At 39.2% G+C, this 15517-nt stretch overlaps 1 protein-coding gene across 1 annotated transcript in view; it reads left to right on the top strand.

The window, feature by feature from the left end:
- anapc1 (anaphase promoting complex subunit 1) overlaps positions 1–15517 on the top strand; it is an 82262-nt gene that overhangs the window by 30421 nt on the left and 36324 nt on the right. The window contains exons 17-24 of the mRNA XM_062995857.1: positions 1370–1557; positions 2083–2157; positions 2250–2515; positions 5978–6069; positions 6244–6392; positions 12566–12644; positions 12738–12774; positions 12921–12994. Of these exons, the coding sequence (XP_062851927.1) occupies positions 1370–1557; positions 2083–2157; positions 2250–2515; positions 5978–6069; positions 6244–6392; positions 12566–12644; positions 12738–12774; positions 12921–12994 (960 nt within the window). The remainder of the gene's footprint in view (positions 1–1369; positions 1558–2082; positions 2158–2249; positions 2516–5977; positions 6070–6243; positions 6393–12565; positions 12645–12737; positions 12775–12920; positions 12995–15517) is intronic.

Genomic DNA, 15517 nt, shown 5'->3' with positions numbered 1-15517 from the left:
CTAGGTAGAAGTGACTAAAAGAGTGGACAGTGAGTGGACACGGTATTTAAAAACTCCAGCGGTGCTGCTGTGTCTGATCCACTCATACCAGCACAACACACACTAACACACCACCACCATGTCATTGTCACTGCAGTACTGAGAATGATCCACCACCTAAATAATACCTGCTCTGTGGTGGTCCTGACCAGCATGAAAGGGGGCTAAAAAGCATGCAGAGAAACAGATGGACTACAGTCAGTAATTGTAGAACTACAAAGTGCTTCTATATGGTAAGTGGAGCTGATAAAATGGACAGTGAATGTAGAAACAAGGAGGTGGTTTTAATGTAATGGCTGATTGGTGTACTATGTGTCTTCTGCATCCTGGCATTTTGTCCTCTGCTATGGTTCAGCCATCTTATTGTATAAATCTTCACTTATTAGCTTTTTGTCATTGCCTGATCTTTACTCATTTTCCTTTTACAACTATTTATGACCTGCCTGTTCTTCTGTTAATAAGTCATTTGGTGTAGAACTAAGGACTCTCTACGTCTAATAAATTGCCATTTTTAACCTTCTATGTTTTGACCTTTTGGAGTTTGTTTGCCAATTAAGATCCTGGCAGAGTCATTAGAAGCCTAATTGGATTTTGCTCAAAGATAATGTGTTGTGCTCAGCATGGATGAACGTTAAATGTAATGGCAGTTTTTATTTGGTAAGACAGTGAATTATATATATGCGCTCATTAAATTAAACATTAAATTTGACAAAATTTTTAGAACTTTTTAGAAAACTCCACTTTTTAATGCTTTAAAATTTTGCATTTCTTCTCTTGCACATCTATGACCTACATTGTAGGTTTGCATATTATGGTACCTACTAAATTTGACCAAAGGAAAATCTTTCCTACCCAATGTGATTTTATTTAATCCTATTGCACTCCTACAAGCACATTGGAGCACAATGGCACCCCATTACGCTTCATATGGCATGTTGTGTTGGCAAGCAGGCCTCTATAAATCCCTTATTGGCAGATACCCTCTATACTGGATTCATTTATTTTCTTCACCGTGCCCCCTCTATTTTCCCACTCTACTCAAAGACTTATACCCAGCATGGTATTTATTTATTGATTTTTTATTACACTTTGGCTGCTTACTACTTAATCTGCCGCCTCTTTGGTTGAAACCTGTTCTGGAACCAGCTGTGCTTAAAGAGGACATTTGCCCGTTTTTTTAAACAAGATTCAAGTTTATATAACGTGTAGTGAGGGGTAAACAGGGCAGATTAATGTAATTGGTCATTGTGGTCAAAATAAAGCTACCCACAGCTGACATTTCAATTTTGAACCAACTACTGCTAATGTACAGTGTATTTTTATTTTTTAGTGAAGCGATGTCTGCAAGCCATTCGGTTTATTTTGCCCAAGGATACTGCTATGAAGGTGCTCCTAAAGTGGTACAACATCTACAACGCTCCTGGGGGTCCCAGCATGCATCTGGAATGGAATCTGTTTGTCACATGCTTGATGACACTAATGGGTTACAACACAGAGCGTCTGACTTGGACACGAAACGTTAGTAAGCTTTGTCATATTCATTTGCTAATTATATATATGTAAAAAAAAAATGTATAAACACACGAGAGATCTTTAAAAAGTTTCCGCGCTTTTATAATTTTGTTGGAAATGGTGAGGGTGGGAGGTGTAGTAATTGGTCGAGTCTGAGAGACTGAGAGCTTATAGTCTGGATTTTGTGTCATCTGATTTCCACTTTTTTGAACCGCTCAAAAAAGCTTTAAGAAAAAAAAGATTTTCATGTGATGATGATGTGAAAGCAGCAGTGTGTCAGTGGCTACGTGCTCAACCAAAAACATTTTTGCTGATGGCATTAAAATGGTATGACCCTGAGAAAAATGCATTGCAAAGGAAGGTGACTATGTAGAAAGCAAATGTCATTTGTTTTTGAAATTCTTAACAAATAGAGTTTAAAAAAGTGCGGAAACTTTTTGAAAAACCCTCATGTGTATATAAATATATTTTTTTACATATACAGAATTATTTGATGTTCTGTACTCACCAATAAGCCCCTTCTTCCCACAGCTTCATTTCGAGGTACCTCTCTCTCCAGTCATAGCTCCCAAAAAAGCACGTACAGCAGATACAGGCTCTGATGAGGTAACATAAAATATGATTAAACAGTATAAAGTTTCTCTTGATCTTATACCTACATTTACATGCACATTTACATACACCTCCCTTTTCTCCAGGACTGGACTTACCTTTGTAACTCAGACTACCACAGCCAGGTGTCATTCAGTACGATGCCAGGCATGTCTTTTCTTGAAGCACTGGAGTCTGCTAGTAACATGGAGGAGAGTGGGCAAGCAGTAGGTCTTGAGCCTTCAGCTGTGCTCTTCTCCCATATCCCAGCTCTGTTTTATGTGCTTCATCTAGTTTATGAGGACCTAAAACTGGATGAGCTTCAGTGTAGCAGTACACGTGCACTGGTCGGACTCCTGCAGCAGCTGGCCAGGTACAGTTAACTTAACATGTATACATATTAAGTAAACAATATGAGTAAACATGTATACACTCGTCACAACAGTGAAGTGTCAGTTTTTCTTTTTGTGACAAACTGGATATTTTCATGGTTCAGTTAAGAGTGATTAGTCAGCTAAGAGATCTTGTCTTGTTTTAAAAAAATGTCAAGAGCTGATTTGCTTTTGTGTTGATGTGGAACAGAAAAACTGAGAGGGTTTGATTGCTCTTTAGAGCAATGTGTGTGTGTGTGGGCTGGAAGCTTATCCCGCTCATATTTGTGCTTTTGTCCCAAGAATTTTGTTCTATTCATAATGTTTTTTTGTTTTACATTTTAAGATGCTAAATGATTTAACTAATTGTCTGCTGTTGTGTTAGTATCTTTGGAATCGAAACGGGATCATTTGTAGGAATTGAAAATAGGTTTTGTATTATTTTTAAATTATGTTTGTTCGAATATTTGGCTATAAAGATAAATAAGCTATTATATTTATAAATGATTTATACACATTGTCAAATGTTTTGTGAATACACATCTTTGTGTTTACTCATAAAAATCATTTTTAGTGCACCTCCGATTATCTATGCTGTTTTGCCATCCTACCTCAGAAATAGCCAACAGTGTTTGTCCAGACTGGTCAATCGCACTGTTCAAATTTGAACCCTGGATCTCTGTTTTGAAATTTTATATATTTGATATATGGTCAAAAAGTATGTGGACACCTGAACATAAGCTTGTTGGACATTTCATTACAAAATAATGTGCTTTTAAACTTCCAGTCTCCCACCCTATGACAGCCTTCACTGTTCTGGTAAGACTTTCTGTAAGAATTTGAAGTGTTTGTGGGAATTTGTGCCCATTCAGTTAAAAGAGCATTTGTGAGGTCAGGCACTGATGTTAAATGAAAAAGTCTGGCTCACAATAGACATTTATAAAATAATTTCAAAGGTGTTTGATGTGGTTGACGTCAGGGCTATGTGCAGGCAACTGGAGTTCCTCCACACCAAGCTCATCAAACCATGTACTTATGGACCATGATTTGTGCACGGCAGAACAGTCATGCTGAACAAAATGTGTCTGTCTTTTGGAAAAGGCCAAAGTTAGAAAATAGTTATTTTATATAATGCATTATATAAACACACATAGTTCGGCGGCACGGTGGCTTAGTGGGTAGCACTGTCGCCTCACAACAAGAAGGTCCTGGGTTCAATCCCCAGGTGGGGCGGTCCAGGTCCTTTCTGTGCGGAGTTTGCATGTTCTCCCCGTGTCCGCGTGGGTTTCCTCCGGGTACTCCGGTTTCCTCCCACAGTCCAAAAACATGCCACCAGGTTAATTGGAAACACTGAATTGTCCTGTAGATACCTAGCCGCTAGTTGCACTAGTGCATTGTAGTGCCGGTCCCAAGCCCGGATAAATTAGGGAGGGTTGTGTCAGGAAGGGCATCCGGCGTAAAAAAAATTGTGCCAAATCAATGAGCGATCATGAGGATGACTCGCTGTGGCGACCCCTGAAAAAGGGAAAAAGCCAGAAGAAGAAGAAGATAAACACACATAGTTCATAATTAAAAGGGGTGTCCACATTCTTTTGGTCATATAGAGTATCTATAAAACGTAAAACTATTGTGGCATAAAATATAAGGAAGTCAGTTCAAGTTGAGCTTGTATACAAAGTAAAAAAAAATTGTTTTCAGGAAATTATTTGCTAATAAAACACGTGACACATGTTCATATGACAAAACTGTACTAATAGTTGATTACAAGTGTGAGCTTTCTTTGGTGCTATTGGATTATTTAAGCATGTACAGTGGGGGAAATAAGTATTTGATCCCCTGCTGATTTTGTAAGTTTACCCCCTTACAAAGACTTGAACAGTCTATAATTTTTATGGAAGGTTTATTTTAACAGAGAGAGACAGAATATCAACAAAAAATCCAGAAAAAAAACATTAAATAAAAGTTATAAATTAATTTGTATTTAATTAAGAGAAATAAGTATTCGATCTCCTACCAACCATCAAGAATTCTGACCCCCACAGACCGATTTTGTGCCCATGAGGCACACAAATTAGTCCTGTCCCTGTATAAAAGACTCCTGTCACAGAATCAGTTTCTTCCTTTCAAATCTCTTGACCACCATGGGCAAGACCAAAGAGCTATCAAAGGACGTCAGGGACAAGATTGTAGACCTGCACAAGGCTGGAATGGGCTACCAGACTATCAGCAAGAAGCTTGGTGAGAAAGAGACCACTGTTGGTGCGATAATTTGAAAATGGAAGAAATACAAGATCACAGTCAATCACCCTCGCTCTGGAGCTCCATGCAAGATCTCACCTGGTGGGGTAAGAATGATTCTGAGAAAGGTGAGGTCAGTCCAGAATTACACGGGAGGAGCTTGTCAATGATCTCAAGGGAGCTGGGAGCAGAGAAATGCTGGATATGACCCCAAGAACACCATTCTCACCGGGCATTTCTTTGCCTCCAAACACGGCGAGTGGAGTTGATGCCAAAGAGCTCAATTTTTGTCTCATCTGACCATATCACAATCTCCCAAGCTTTCTCTGAATCATTCAGGTGTTCATTGGCAAACTTCAGACGGGCCTGTACATGAGCCTTCTTGAGCAAAGGGACTTTGTGGGCACTGCAGGATCTCAATCCATTACGGCGAAGTGTGTTACTAATGGTTTTCTTGGTGACTGTGCTCCGAGCTCCCTTGAGATCATTGACAAGCTCCTCCCGTGTAATTCTGGACTGACCTCACCTTTCTCAGAATCATTCTTACCCCACCAGGTGAGATCTTGCATGGAGCTCCAGAGTGAGGGTGATTGACTGTGATCTTGTATTTTTTCCATTTTCGAATTATCGCACCAACAGTGGTCTCTTTCTCACCAAGCTTTTTGCTGATGGTCTTGTAGCCCATTCCAGCCTTGTGCAGGTCTACAATCTTGTCCCTGACGTCCTTTGATAGCTCTTTGGTCTTGCCCATGGTGGTCGAGAGATTTGAACGGAAGAAACTGATTCTGTGACAGGAGTCTTTTATACAGGGACAGGACTAATTTGTGTGCCTCATGGGCACATAACCGGTCTGTGGGGGTCAGAATTCTTGCTGGTTGGTATGGGATCAAATACTTATTTCCCTTAATTAAATACAAATTAATTTATAACTTTTATTTAATGTTTTTTTTCTGGATTTTTTTGTTGATATTCTGTCTCTCTCTGTTAAAATAAACCTTCCATAAAAAATGATAGACTGTTCAAGTCTTTGTAAGGGGGTAAACTTACAAAATCAGCAGGGGATCAAATACATATTTCCCCCACTGTATATAGCAGCCAAATGTAAATCAAGTCTCATTGAGATATGGTATCATAGTCTTGATCATGTGACCTTGATGAACAGTCTAATGGAATGACCACTGATGCTAATTGTTTTTATTTTCATTTCCTCTTCTCTGGCTCACCAGAGACCTGGAGCTAGAGGAATACATTGATCTGTACTGGCGTGATTACCCCTCATTCATCAACAGCTTCAAGGAAGCCTGCGTAATTGATAAGGGTAAGTCGCCGATCAATGGCTTGGGGTCCCCTCATTAGCAGCCAAAGGCATCTGTGCTAATTTAACAAATTATTTACACATTAAACTTAGGTTATTCTGTGTGGTGTTTTAATGGGCAGCTCATGTTGCTATCATCACGGGTTGGGTAACAGCTCTGATGTGTGTCATTTAAAGCTCAGATGGAGTTGATGCATTGGCCGGTGTACCTGAAGGGTGAGGTGCCATGTGTGTTTGACTGGCTCAGCAGCTGTTTAAGAGGACAGGAAGTGACACATTTCCCCTACTTGCCTGGCATTTGTGGGAGGACCAAACTGATTGTTCTGGTAATATCCAAACACCAACCCTAATAACTCACCTTGCCAAAATACACCATATGTGCACTTCATCTAGTATAGGTTTTTTTTTTATTTTACACACTGAACCTTAATTAATGCAGTTTTGTAAAATTTAGTGATTGTAGTTGGGCTGAATTAACATAAGTGAGTGTTATGTTTGTAATTTGCTTTATGTCCACAGTGGTGTTATTATGATTATTATCGATATTATGTAATTAGACTGAAAGACTATAAACTGATACCCTATATCAGGGGTCTCAAACTCAATTTACCTGGGGGCCGCTGGAGGTAGAGTCTAGGAGCGGCTGGGCCGCATCAAGTATTCCACAAAAAAAGGGTTTCAGGTATTCCAAACAAAAGTACAACTGATCCAAACTTCTCAATCTTTATTAATAACAGTTCAGAACATGAACAATTCTTCAGAACATAGGCTTCTTTTACCTACTCTTTGCTGCCAGAAACCTTCAAAGATCCATTATTCCCAGAATTGTCTTACATCTTGAAGGTTTTCTTTGGGTCATTTAGTGAAAGTCGCAACACTTGTAACCGTGACTTGTTTTGAGTTATGAGATTTGCAGTATGACTGTTGTTTGGTATTTGTTGGTGATGAAAAGAAGGCTGGTCTATAGAATCCACAATTAATGCGGAACAACTTCAGTGGTTATATACAGGGTTGGCCATTTATATGGATACACCTAAATAAAATGGGAATGGTTGGTGATATTAACTTCCTGTTTGTGGCACATTAGTATATGGGAGGGGGAAACTTTTCAAGATGGGTGGTGACCATGGCGGCCATTTTGAAGTCGGCCATTTTGGATCCAACTTTAGTTTTTTCAATGGGAAGAGGGTCATGTGACACATCAAACTTATTGAGAATTTCACAAGAAAACAATGGTGTGCTTGGTTTTAACGTAACTTTATTCTTTCATGAGTTATTTACAAGCTTCTCTTTGTTTACAGCCATTGACATGTCGCAGAGGTTAACACGTGAGGAGCGGATAGAAATTGTGTTGATGTCTGGTGAACGCAGTACCCGGGTCATTGCAGCAGATTTCAATGCAAGACACCCTACGAGACCACCCATCTCCCATGCTACAGTTAGCAAACTGCTTGCCAAGTTTCGTGAAACTGGTTCAGTGTTGGATTTGCCAAAATGTGGACGCATGAAAACTGTCACTAATGAAGAAACATCAGTGGCTGTCCTAGCTTCATTCAGCAAGAGCCCACAGCGTAGCACTCGCCGCATGTCACTGGAGAGTGGCATCAGTCGAACATCCCTTCGGCAGATATTAGCTACTCACAAATGGCACCCTTACAAACTCCAGCTGCTGCAGCATCTCAACGAGGATGACCCAGATCGGCGCACTGAATTTGCAGAATGGGCAAAACAAAAATTGGAACAGGACCCTCAGTTTACACAGAACATTTTGTTCAGTGATGAGGCAAACTTTTATGTGAATGGTGAAGTTAACAAACAAAACCACCGCTATTGGTCTGACACTAACCCACATTGGATAGATCCCTCCAAGACTGTTGGAACACAAAAATTGATGCTTTGGTGTGGTATATGGGGTACAAAGATAGTGGGGCCATTCTTCATCAATGGAAACCTCAAGGCCACTGGATATTTGAAATTGCTACATGATGATGTGTTTCCCTCTTTATGCACTGAAGCTGGCACGTTCCCTGAGTTTTTCCAGCAAGATGGTGCACCACCACATTATGGGTGTCCGGTCAGAGCATTCCTAGATGAACAGTTTCCTGGAAAGTGGATTGGTCGTCGTGGGCCAGTTGAATGGCCCCCAAGGTCTCCTGATCTGACCCCCTTAGACTTTTATCTTTGGGGTCATCTGAAGGCAATTGTCTATGCTGTGAAGATACGAGATGTGCAGCACCTGAAACTACGGATACTGGAAGCCTGTGCTAGCATTTCTTCTGCGGTGTTGCTATCAGTGTGTGAAGAGTGGGAGAAGAGGGTTGCATTGACAATCAAACACAATGGGCAGCACTTTGAACACATTTTATAAGTGGTCGGAAACTTGTAAATAACTCATGAAAAAATAAAGTTACGTTAAAACCAAGCACACCATTGTTTTTCTTGTAAAATTCTCAATAAGTTTGATGTGTCACATGACCCTCTTCCCATTGAAAAAACTAAAGTTGGATCCAAAATGGCCGACTTCAAAATGGCCGCCATGGTCACCACCCATCTTGAAAAGTTTTCCCCCTCCCATATACTAATGTGCCACAAACAGGAAGTTAATATCACCAACCATTCCCATTTTATTTAGGTGTATCCATATAAATGGCCCACCCTGTAGTTTGAAAATGTTTTATGGGATGTTCTGTACTAAAATGACACATTATACATCCCTAAATGTTTTAAATGTTCTATCAACATGTTTTTTCTATTATATTTTAATTAAAAACAACTATTGTGAGATATATCCACTTGTTCTGTTTGCATTACACATGAGAGACCCCCCCATTGTTAAGAAATTTTTTTTTTACTAACACAAGTAACGAAGTAACGTTTACTCCGAGTACGTTTTAAATGAGTTACTTTTTTACTTGAGTAGGTTTTTAGACTAGTAATTTTACTCGTATTTCAGTAAAAATTTTTTAAAGTAGTAGTACTTTTACCTGAGTACAATATTTTAGTACTCTTTCCACCTCTGCCCAATACCTGAGTGTTTGGGATATTATTCAGAAAGCCCTTTCTATATATTCTGAGAGGAATTTGAAAATTTTATCATTGTTCATAGCTTTTTTGAGCACTTCGTTTTTCTTATCATTATTAAATTTATCTCTCAGGTGTTTATGCATTTCACATTCATAAATAAAGTGATCTAGATTTTATTCTTTTTGTTTACATCCTACACATCCTTCTGCTCTACCAAATCTCTCCGCCACTGAGCTAACTCTGGTGTCCATGTTACTTCACCTCTCTTAATTCTTAATATCAAGTGCATTGTCTGTTTTATATATTTTAAATTCTTGCTCTTTTTGATTAAATTGTTCTTGGTAAATTCGTTTTCTTTTGCGATCGCACCTTTCTGTCCTCTGTACCTTGCACTGGCTGACAGGATATATTTTCCTTCCACTTGGTGTCGCTCTGAATCACGTTTCAGCCAAGTGACGTTGCTAATACGTTGCTAAGTGAAAAAAATAATAAAATGAGAAGGGTAAAGTGTTGCGCAACAACTCGGCAAAATAGGTGCATGTGAGAAAACCGCGTGGGCCGCACTAACAATGAACTTTGACGTTATGTCGGGGGCCACAAAATATCGGCCTGCGGGCCATAACTGGTGCGCGGGCCGCGAGTTTGAGACCCCTGCCCTATATACATGCCATTAAACACAGACAGCCTAACAGACCTTAACCTAAATGTGTGAGATAGATAAGTGTAGAATGGCTTGGTCACTCACCAAATAAGGAGCCTTGAGTCCTGTACACAGCCTCTAATTTGTCACACCCTGACCCTCAGCCCTTTTTCCATGACTCTGCCATTAACTCACCCCTTGAATTTTCTAGGCCTATAGCTTTGGCAGTCAGCATGCAGCTGCTGACATTGTATTGATTTGATTGAGCAGAAACATGGCCAGTTTTATTGAAAAAGGGCCATCACAGTCTCTAAACACACATAAAACTAAACTGGTGATGGTTAGAGATGCATTTTTGTGATTGATTGAGATAAAATGTTTGTGATTGTTATTAATGGAAAATTGTTTAGACATTCATTGACTTCCCTCAGTAACTGCCTTTTAACGTTTTGACTCAGTGGGCCTTAGGAGAGACATTTAACTTGACTAATTAATCCTGACTTTTGCCATATACAAGCGCCAAACATTTCTATGCTGGGTGGTAGCATACAGCTTAAACATGGTGATCAAATTAGAGAAAAAAGGAACTCTCTTACTGTTACCATTTTCCACTTGCATTTCTTGTTCTCTTTCTGTACACTATAATTATATTCCTGTGTTCTTTTCTAAAATTGGTTTGTAGTGTCCAATCAAAAGCCACCTCATGCCTACACACCTTCATTTTGCATTATTATGGTTTGGGCAGTGGTAGCTCAGCGATAAGGCACTGGAGTAGTAATTGGAATGTCGCTGGTTCAAGTCCCACCACTGCCAGGTTGTTGCTGTTGGGCCCTTAAACAAGGCTCTTAACTCTCAATTGCTTGCACTGTAGTGGTTTAAAATGTTAATCCATTTGGATAAAAGCTAGATGCTGTAAATGTGTGTTTTAGATAATTTGTGTTTACTGTAGCATGTGATGTTATTTCATGTTATTAAAATGGTCAATTAAAATTACAAGCTTGCCATCTGGCCAAATGAGCTGTAGAGAAATTTTAATCAAAATCAATTTAAACAAATTGGGGGTATGCACTTCTCTATTTATGCATTTTATTTATTTATTTATTAAGTGGCAGTAACGCAAATAAAAACAAAAATGTAAGTGAACAAATACAAACAAGAAATATTTAGAACTAAATATAACCCTAATAAATGAGACAATCAGGCGCCCAGATGGCGAGTGGGATATTCCACTAGCACACCAGCGCCGAGATTCTGAACTCCTCGATTTGAAACTCGCCATTGCCACCGGTTGGCTGGGCGCCATTTAGCGGGCATAATTGGCAGTGCCTGCAGCAGACACGTTTCTGCTAGGGCGGTATGACCGGACTATGTGGGTGGGGTCTTCAAACGCTGTGTAAGGACCCTGATTGACAGATAGAGAGGCGCCTGTGCAGAATGCATGGGTGAGAAAGGGTTCCGCTAGGGCTGCACACGGGTCGGAGGAGGCGTGAGCAGCAATTTACCCACCTTGACTGCAATCAGGAATCCCCCAGCAGCGGAACACAAATTGACTACGCTAAATTGGGAGAAAATGGGAGAAAAATGCATAAATGAAATAGACAAAAAATGACACAATCACATGTATAAAGTGGTGTTAAACCTAAATTAATAAATACGTTTATTATGTAATAAAATACTCGAAAGTTGTAAAAATACACAAAAAGTCAGTTATTTCCTGTGGTAATCTCTTTAGTTGCAGTTGGTGGAACTTTAACTGCAAAATTCTTTTAATGCCAAATTGTAGTATTAAATGGAAAAAATCTACATGTTTTAAGAAATTGCTGCATTAATTTAGATGAAAATAATTATTCAAAAATGATCCAAAAACCTATAATGGAGGAACTAGTTAAAAAATAGTAATATTTTCAGTACAAGCTGTTTTGTGGTGCAATTAGGGATAAATTTAAGAAGTCATCCATGTGCTAATGCATTTCAGCGCTCTAATAGAGCTTTAATCTGGGTCACATGCCCTTAAACACGGACACAACACATTCTGTGAAAATGTCAAGCATTTAGATGATACGGTCCCCCTAGCTAATCGTACTGACATTTTACTACAGTTGTTTCCCTCCTGAGTCTCCGAAGGCATTTTTCCCTTCTGTATGTAGGAGACATAAACCGTGCATGTCAGTGAGTGAAAGAGTAAGAGATGTCTGTGATGCATGTTTTTGCACTTTTTTTCTGCTTTAATTTAAGCCATGGAATTGGAGGGCTGAATCACCGGGGTGGTGGTGGGCCACGTCTCTTCCCATCAGGCCAAGCAAAATGACGCACAACCCCATAGAGATGCTGACAAGCCGTCATGCAATTATGGGCTGTGTTTACCCCACTGTTCTCTATCTATTGTCGGAGCATTTTTAACCCCCCAGTCTGTTCTGACTGAGGATTTGAGCTTCCTTAACTCTTCACCTTTTTCCTTATGTAGATACATAAATAAATAAATAAATAAACATACCCTGTGCTTTTAGAAGATTTTTTGGAAGTCTGATGTAGTATTCTTTTCTCTATAAAAGCATCCACTAAAAAGAAAAAACATGAAGGTTTTTTTAATCTGTGGTTGGTAATTCAGTAATGTGGTTGATGACCTTGTTTAGAAAACAAGCCTTGCGTACATGCTATTTCTCGCTTACAAAACCGGATGACTTAGAATGACAACCAGACTTACTGTAATACACTACCAAAAACTGAAACCACATGGGTGCTGGCCCATTGTTAATGACATCCACTTGCACATTGTAAATTTCTCTGTCTATCCCCCCCCCCCCCCCCCACTCACTCTCTCTCCGTCTCTGATAGAGCTATGCACTATATGTAGTAGGAGATGAAAATGCGGCCTCAGACAATGTGTCTAAATACCTGTCCAGGCTCTCGGCAGGTGAGCCATCGCTTTTTTGATGCGTGGTGTGCATGTGATCATCAAAATTCTTTCAGCTAAATGTACAAGATGTTTTAATAATTTTTTCCCTAGGACAAAAGAAATGTGTCATTGAGCCTTCTTTAAAAAGGTAATAAACATCAGTTCTAAATAAAAAAGGTATCTACAGTTTTGTAAAACATCTGTAATAATCCAGGATGTCTGTTAATGGGCATTTGGAAGCCAAAACTGTCCAGGCTGTTTGTTTAATTTGTGCGTGTATGGATGTGTTTGCAGGCATAGCAGTGTACAGCAAAATACTCCACGAGACTGCCTCGCAGAGAAATTAGTGGTGTGGCTGACTTCTGCAGGTTTGATTCACATTCATCTTACTTGTGTTACTCTATGTTGTGATTGCGTAATGACTACGATGTTCAGTGTACAATATTGACCCTGTATTTTAGTTGTCTTCCATTTATATAGCTTAATTACATGGTTAATGACCAGCTCCAGGTTTTAAGATTAAGAATAACAACTATCTACCTGTAACGGCAAAATTAAAAGTGGTGGCTAAAATAACAGAAACAAAAAAGTAACAAAGTATATAAAAAAGGTTTGAGTCCCATGCTGGGGGTCACAAATATGATCTGGGCACATTACTGCTAAACCAAAGCCTAGATAAATACATCCTCAAATATGTAGATATTTCATGTTTTGTCTGTCTTTATTTGTTCATTTGGTTATATTTGTAAGTACACATCCATTCCTAAATTTCAGGCCTGCAACACATTCCAAAAAAAGTTGGGGACAGTAAGGCATTTACCACTTTGTAATGGCCATTCCTTTTCACCACACTTAAAAGACGTTTTGGCACAGAGGATACCAATTGATTTACTGTTTCAGGTTTTCTTTTGTCCCATTCTTCCTGCAAACACGTCTTAAGGTGTGCAACAGTACGGGGTTGTCGGTGTCACATTTTTCATTTCAAAATTTTCCACACATTCTCTATTGGGGACAGGTCAGGACTGCAGTCAGGCTGCATGTGTGCAGCATGTGGTTTTAAATTGTCTTGTTGAAAAATGTATAATGTCCCTATAAAAGATGTTGTTTTGAATATGTTGCTATAAAATCTCAACATACTTTTCTGCATTAATGCTGCCATCACAGAAGTTTAAATTTAATAGTCTGAATCAGCCCCGGTTCTGGACTGCTTTGCTTGGGGGGGCAGTAAAACCTAATGAGGGGGCATGTTGATAGTCATGTTTTTGAAGCCAGAAATATATTCAAGGCTTGATTTGTGCATGAATGATGACAGCCAAGCTATTGATACTGGCTTAAAGTGATGTATGAGGTAAAGAAATAAAAATTCATGTTTTCGAACTTAAACTTAAAACCCAATGATTAAAAAATACATGTTGATTATGTAAATGGAGAAAAAAGATTATCTAATTGTATTTCATTTTAATACGCCCCCTTAATTAAATTGCCATTACTAATAGAACAACTCTATTTCTTGAAAGGCTTTAATACAAATTTAAGTCAAAGCTGACAAATGTACCTACACACAGACTGAGAATATTCAAACGTGGAAATAGGAATGAGTGAGAATATTTATATTATTGGGAAATTAAAATATAAAGAAAACAAAAGAATACTAATTCTGTAAAAAAAAAGTGTTTACCAGTATTCCTGTCTCTCGCTCACACTAACAGAACATATACTGCCGAACTGAACTGTTTGGGGCAGTCTGCCGATTTTTATATGACTCAAAGAGCCAATCAGGAATAAGCAAGGAAATATCTTCACACTGTAAAACAAAATGCATTTTTGTGATTGGTTCAGAGATAATTTTAAAAATAGCCGTTGCTTGCATTGTGCTTGGGGGGGCAAAGACACAATTTGGGGGGGGGCAATGCCCCCCTCAGCCCCCCCCTAGCGCCGGCCCTGGTCTGAATGGTCCTTGACATCTTTGGTCAGCATCACACAGCATCCATTATTTCCAAAAAAGATCTAGAATACTGATGTCTGACCACAATACACATTTCAACTGTGTGATGGTCCATTCCAGATTGCCTCGTGGAGCAGAGAACTCGACACAGCTTCTGGACATGGTTAATATAAAACTTTATTTAGCAAAAACCGCTTAAGTGGCACTTGTGCATGTAACTCCGTATTGTAGTGCTTGACAAAGGTTTGCCAAAGTAATGCCTTCCTCATGTGGTTATATAAGTTGATGAATGACAGTTCTTGATGCAGGGCCGTCTGAGGGATCGGAGGTCAAGGGTGTTCAGCTTAGGGTTTTACGCTATCCCTTTATGCACTGAAATTCCTTTAGATTCTTTAAATTGTTTAATGATATTGTGGACTATAGAGGGAGAAATATGCAAATCCCTTCCAATCTTTCTTTGCAGAACATTGTAAATATTTCAGTTATTTTTTCACGCATTTGTTGTCAGACTGGAGATTCTCTGCCTTTATTTGCTCCTCAAAGACTTTCTTGGATGCTGCTTTTGTACCAAATCATGATTACAATCATCTCTTGACGTCACCTGTTTGAAATCACATCTTTGTTGTTACTAGCCCTAAATTCTTCCAATCCCTACTTTTTTGAAATATGTTGCAGACCTGAAATGCAGAAATTGATGTGTGTATATACATGCACAGCGTTTGAAGACCCCACCCACTTAGTCTGGCAATTTCGTCACCCAGCAGACATGGTGGCCAATTTGTGTCTGCTGCAGGCACTGCCAATTGTGCTGCTAGATGGCGCCCAGCCGACCAGTAGCAGAGTTGAGATTCGAACCACTGCGCCACTTGGGCGCCACAAATAAATGTATATTAACAAAAGAAATTAAGTTGGCCAGACAAACCATGAAATATCTTGATGTAATGTA

Source organism: Trichomycterus rosablanca, chromosome 5, assembly GCF_030014385.1.
Source record: "Trichomycterus rosablanca isolate fTriRos1 chromosome 5, fTriRos1.hap1, whole genome shotgun sequence".
Classification (NCBI taxonomy): domain Eukaryota; kingdom Metazoa; phylum Chordata; class Actinopteri; order Siluriformes; family Trichomycteridae; genus Trichomycterus; species Trichomycterus rosablanca.
The sequence above is the reverse complement of the archived record's forward strand: the minus strand, read 5'-3'. Positions and strand labels throughout refer to the sequence as shown.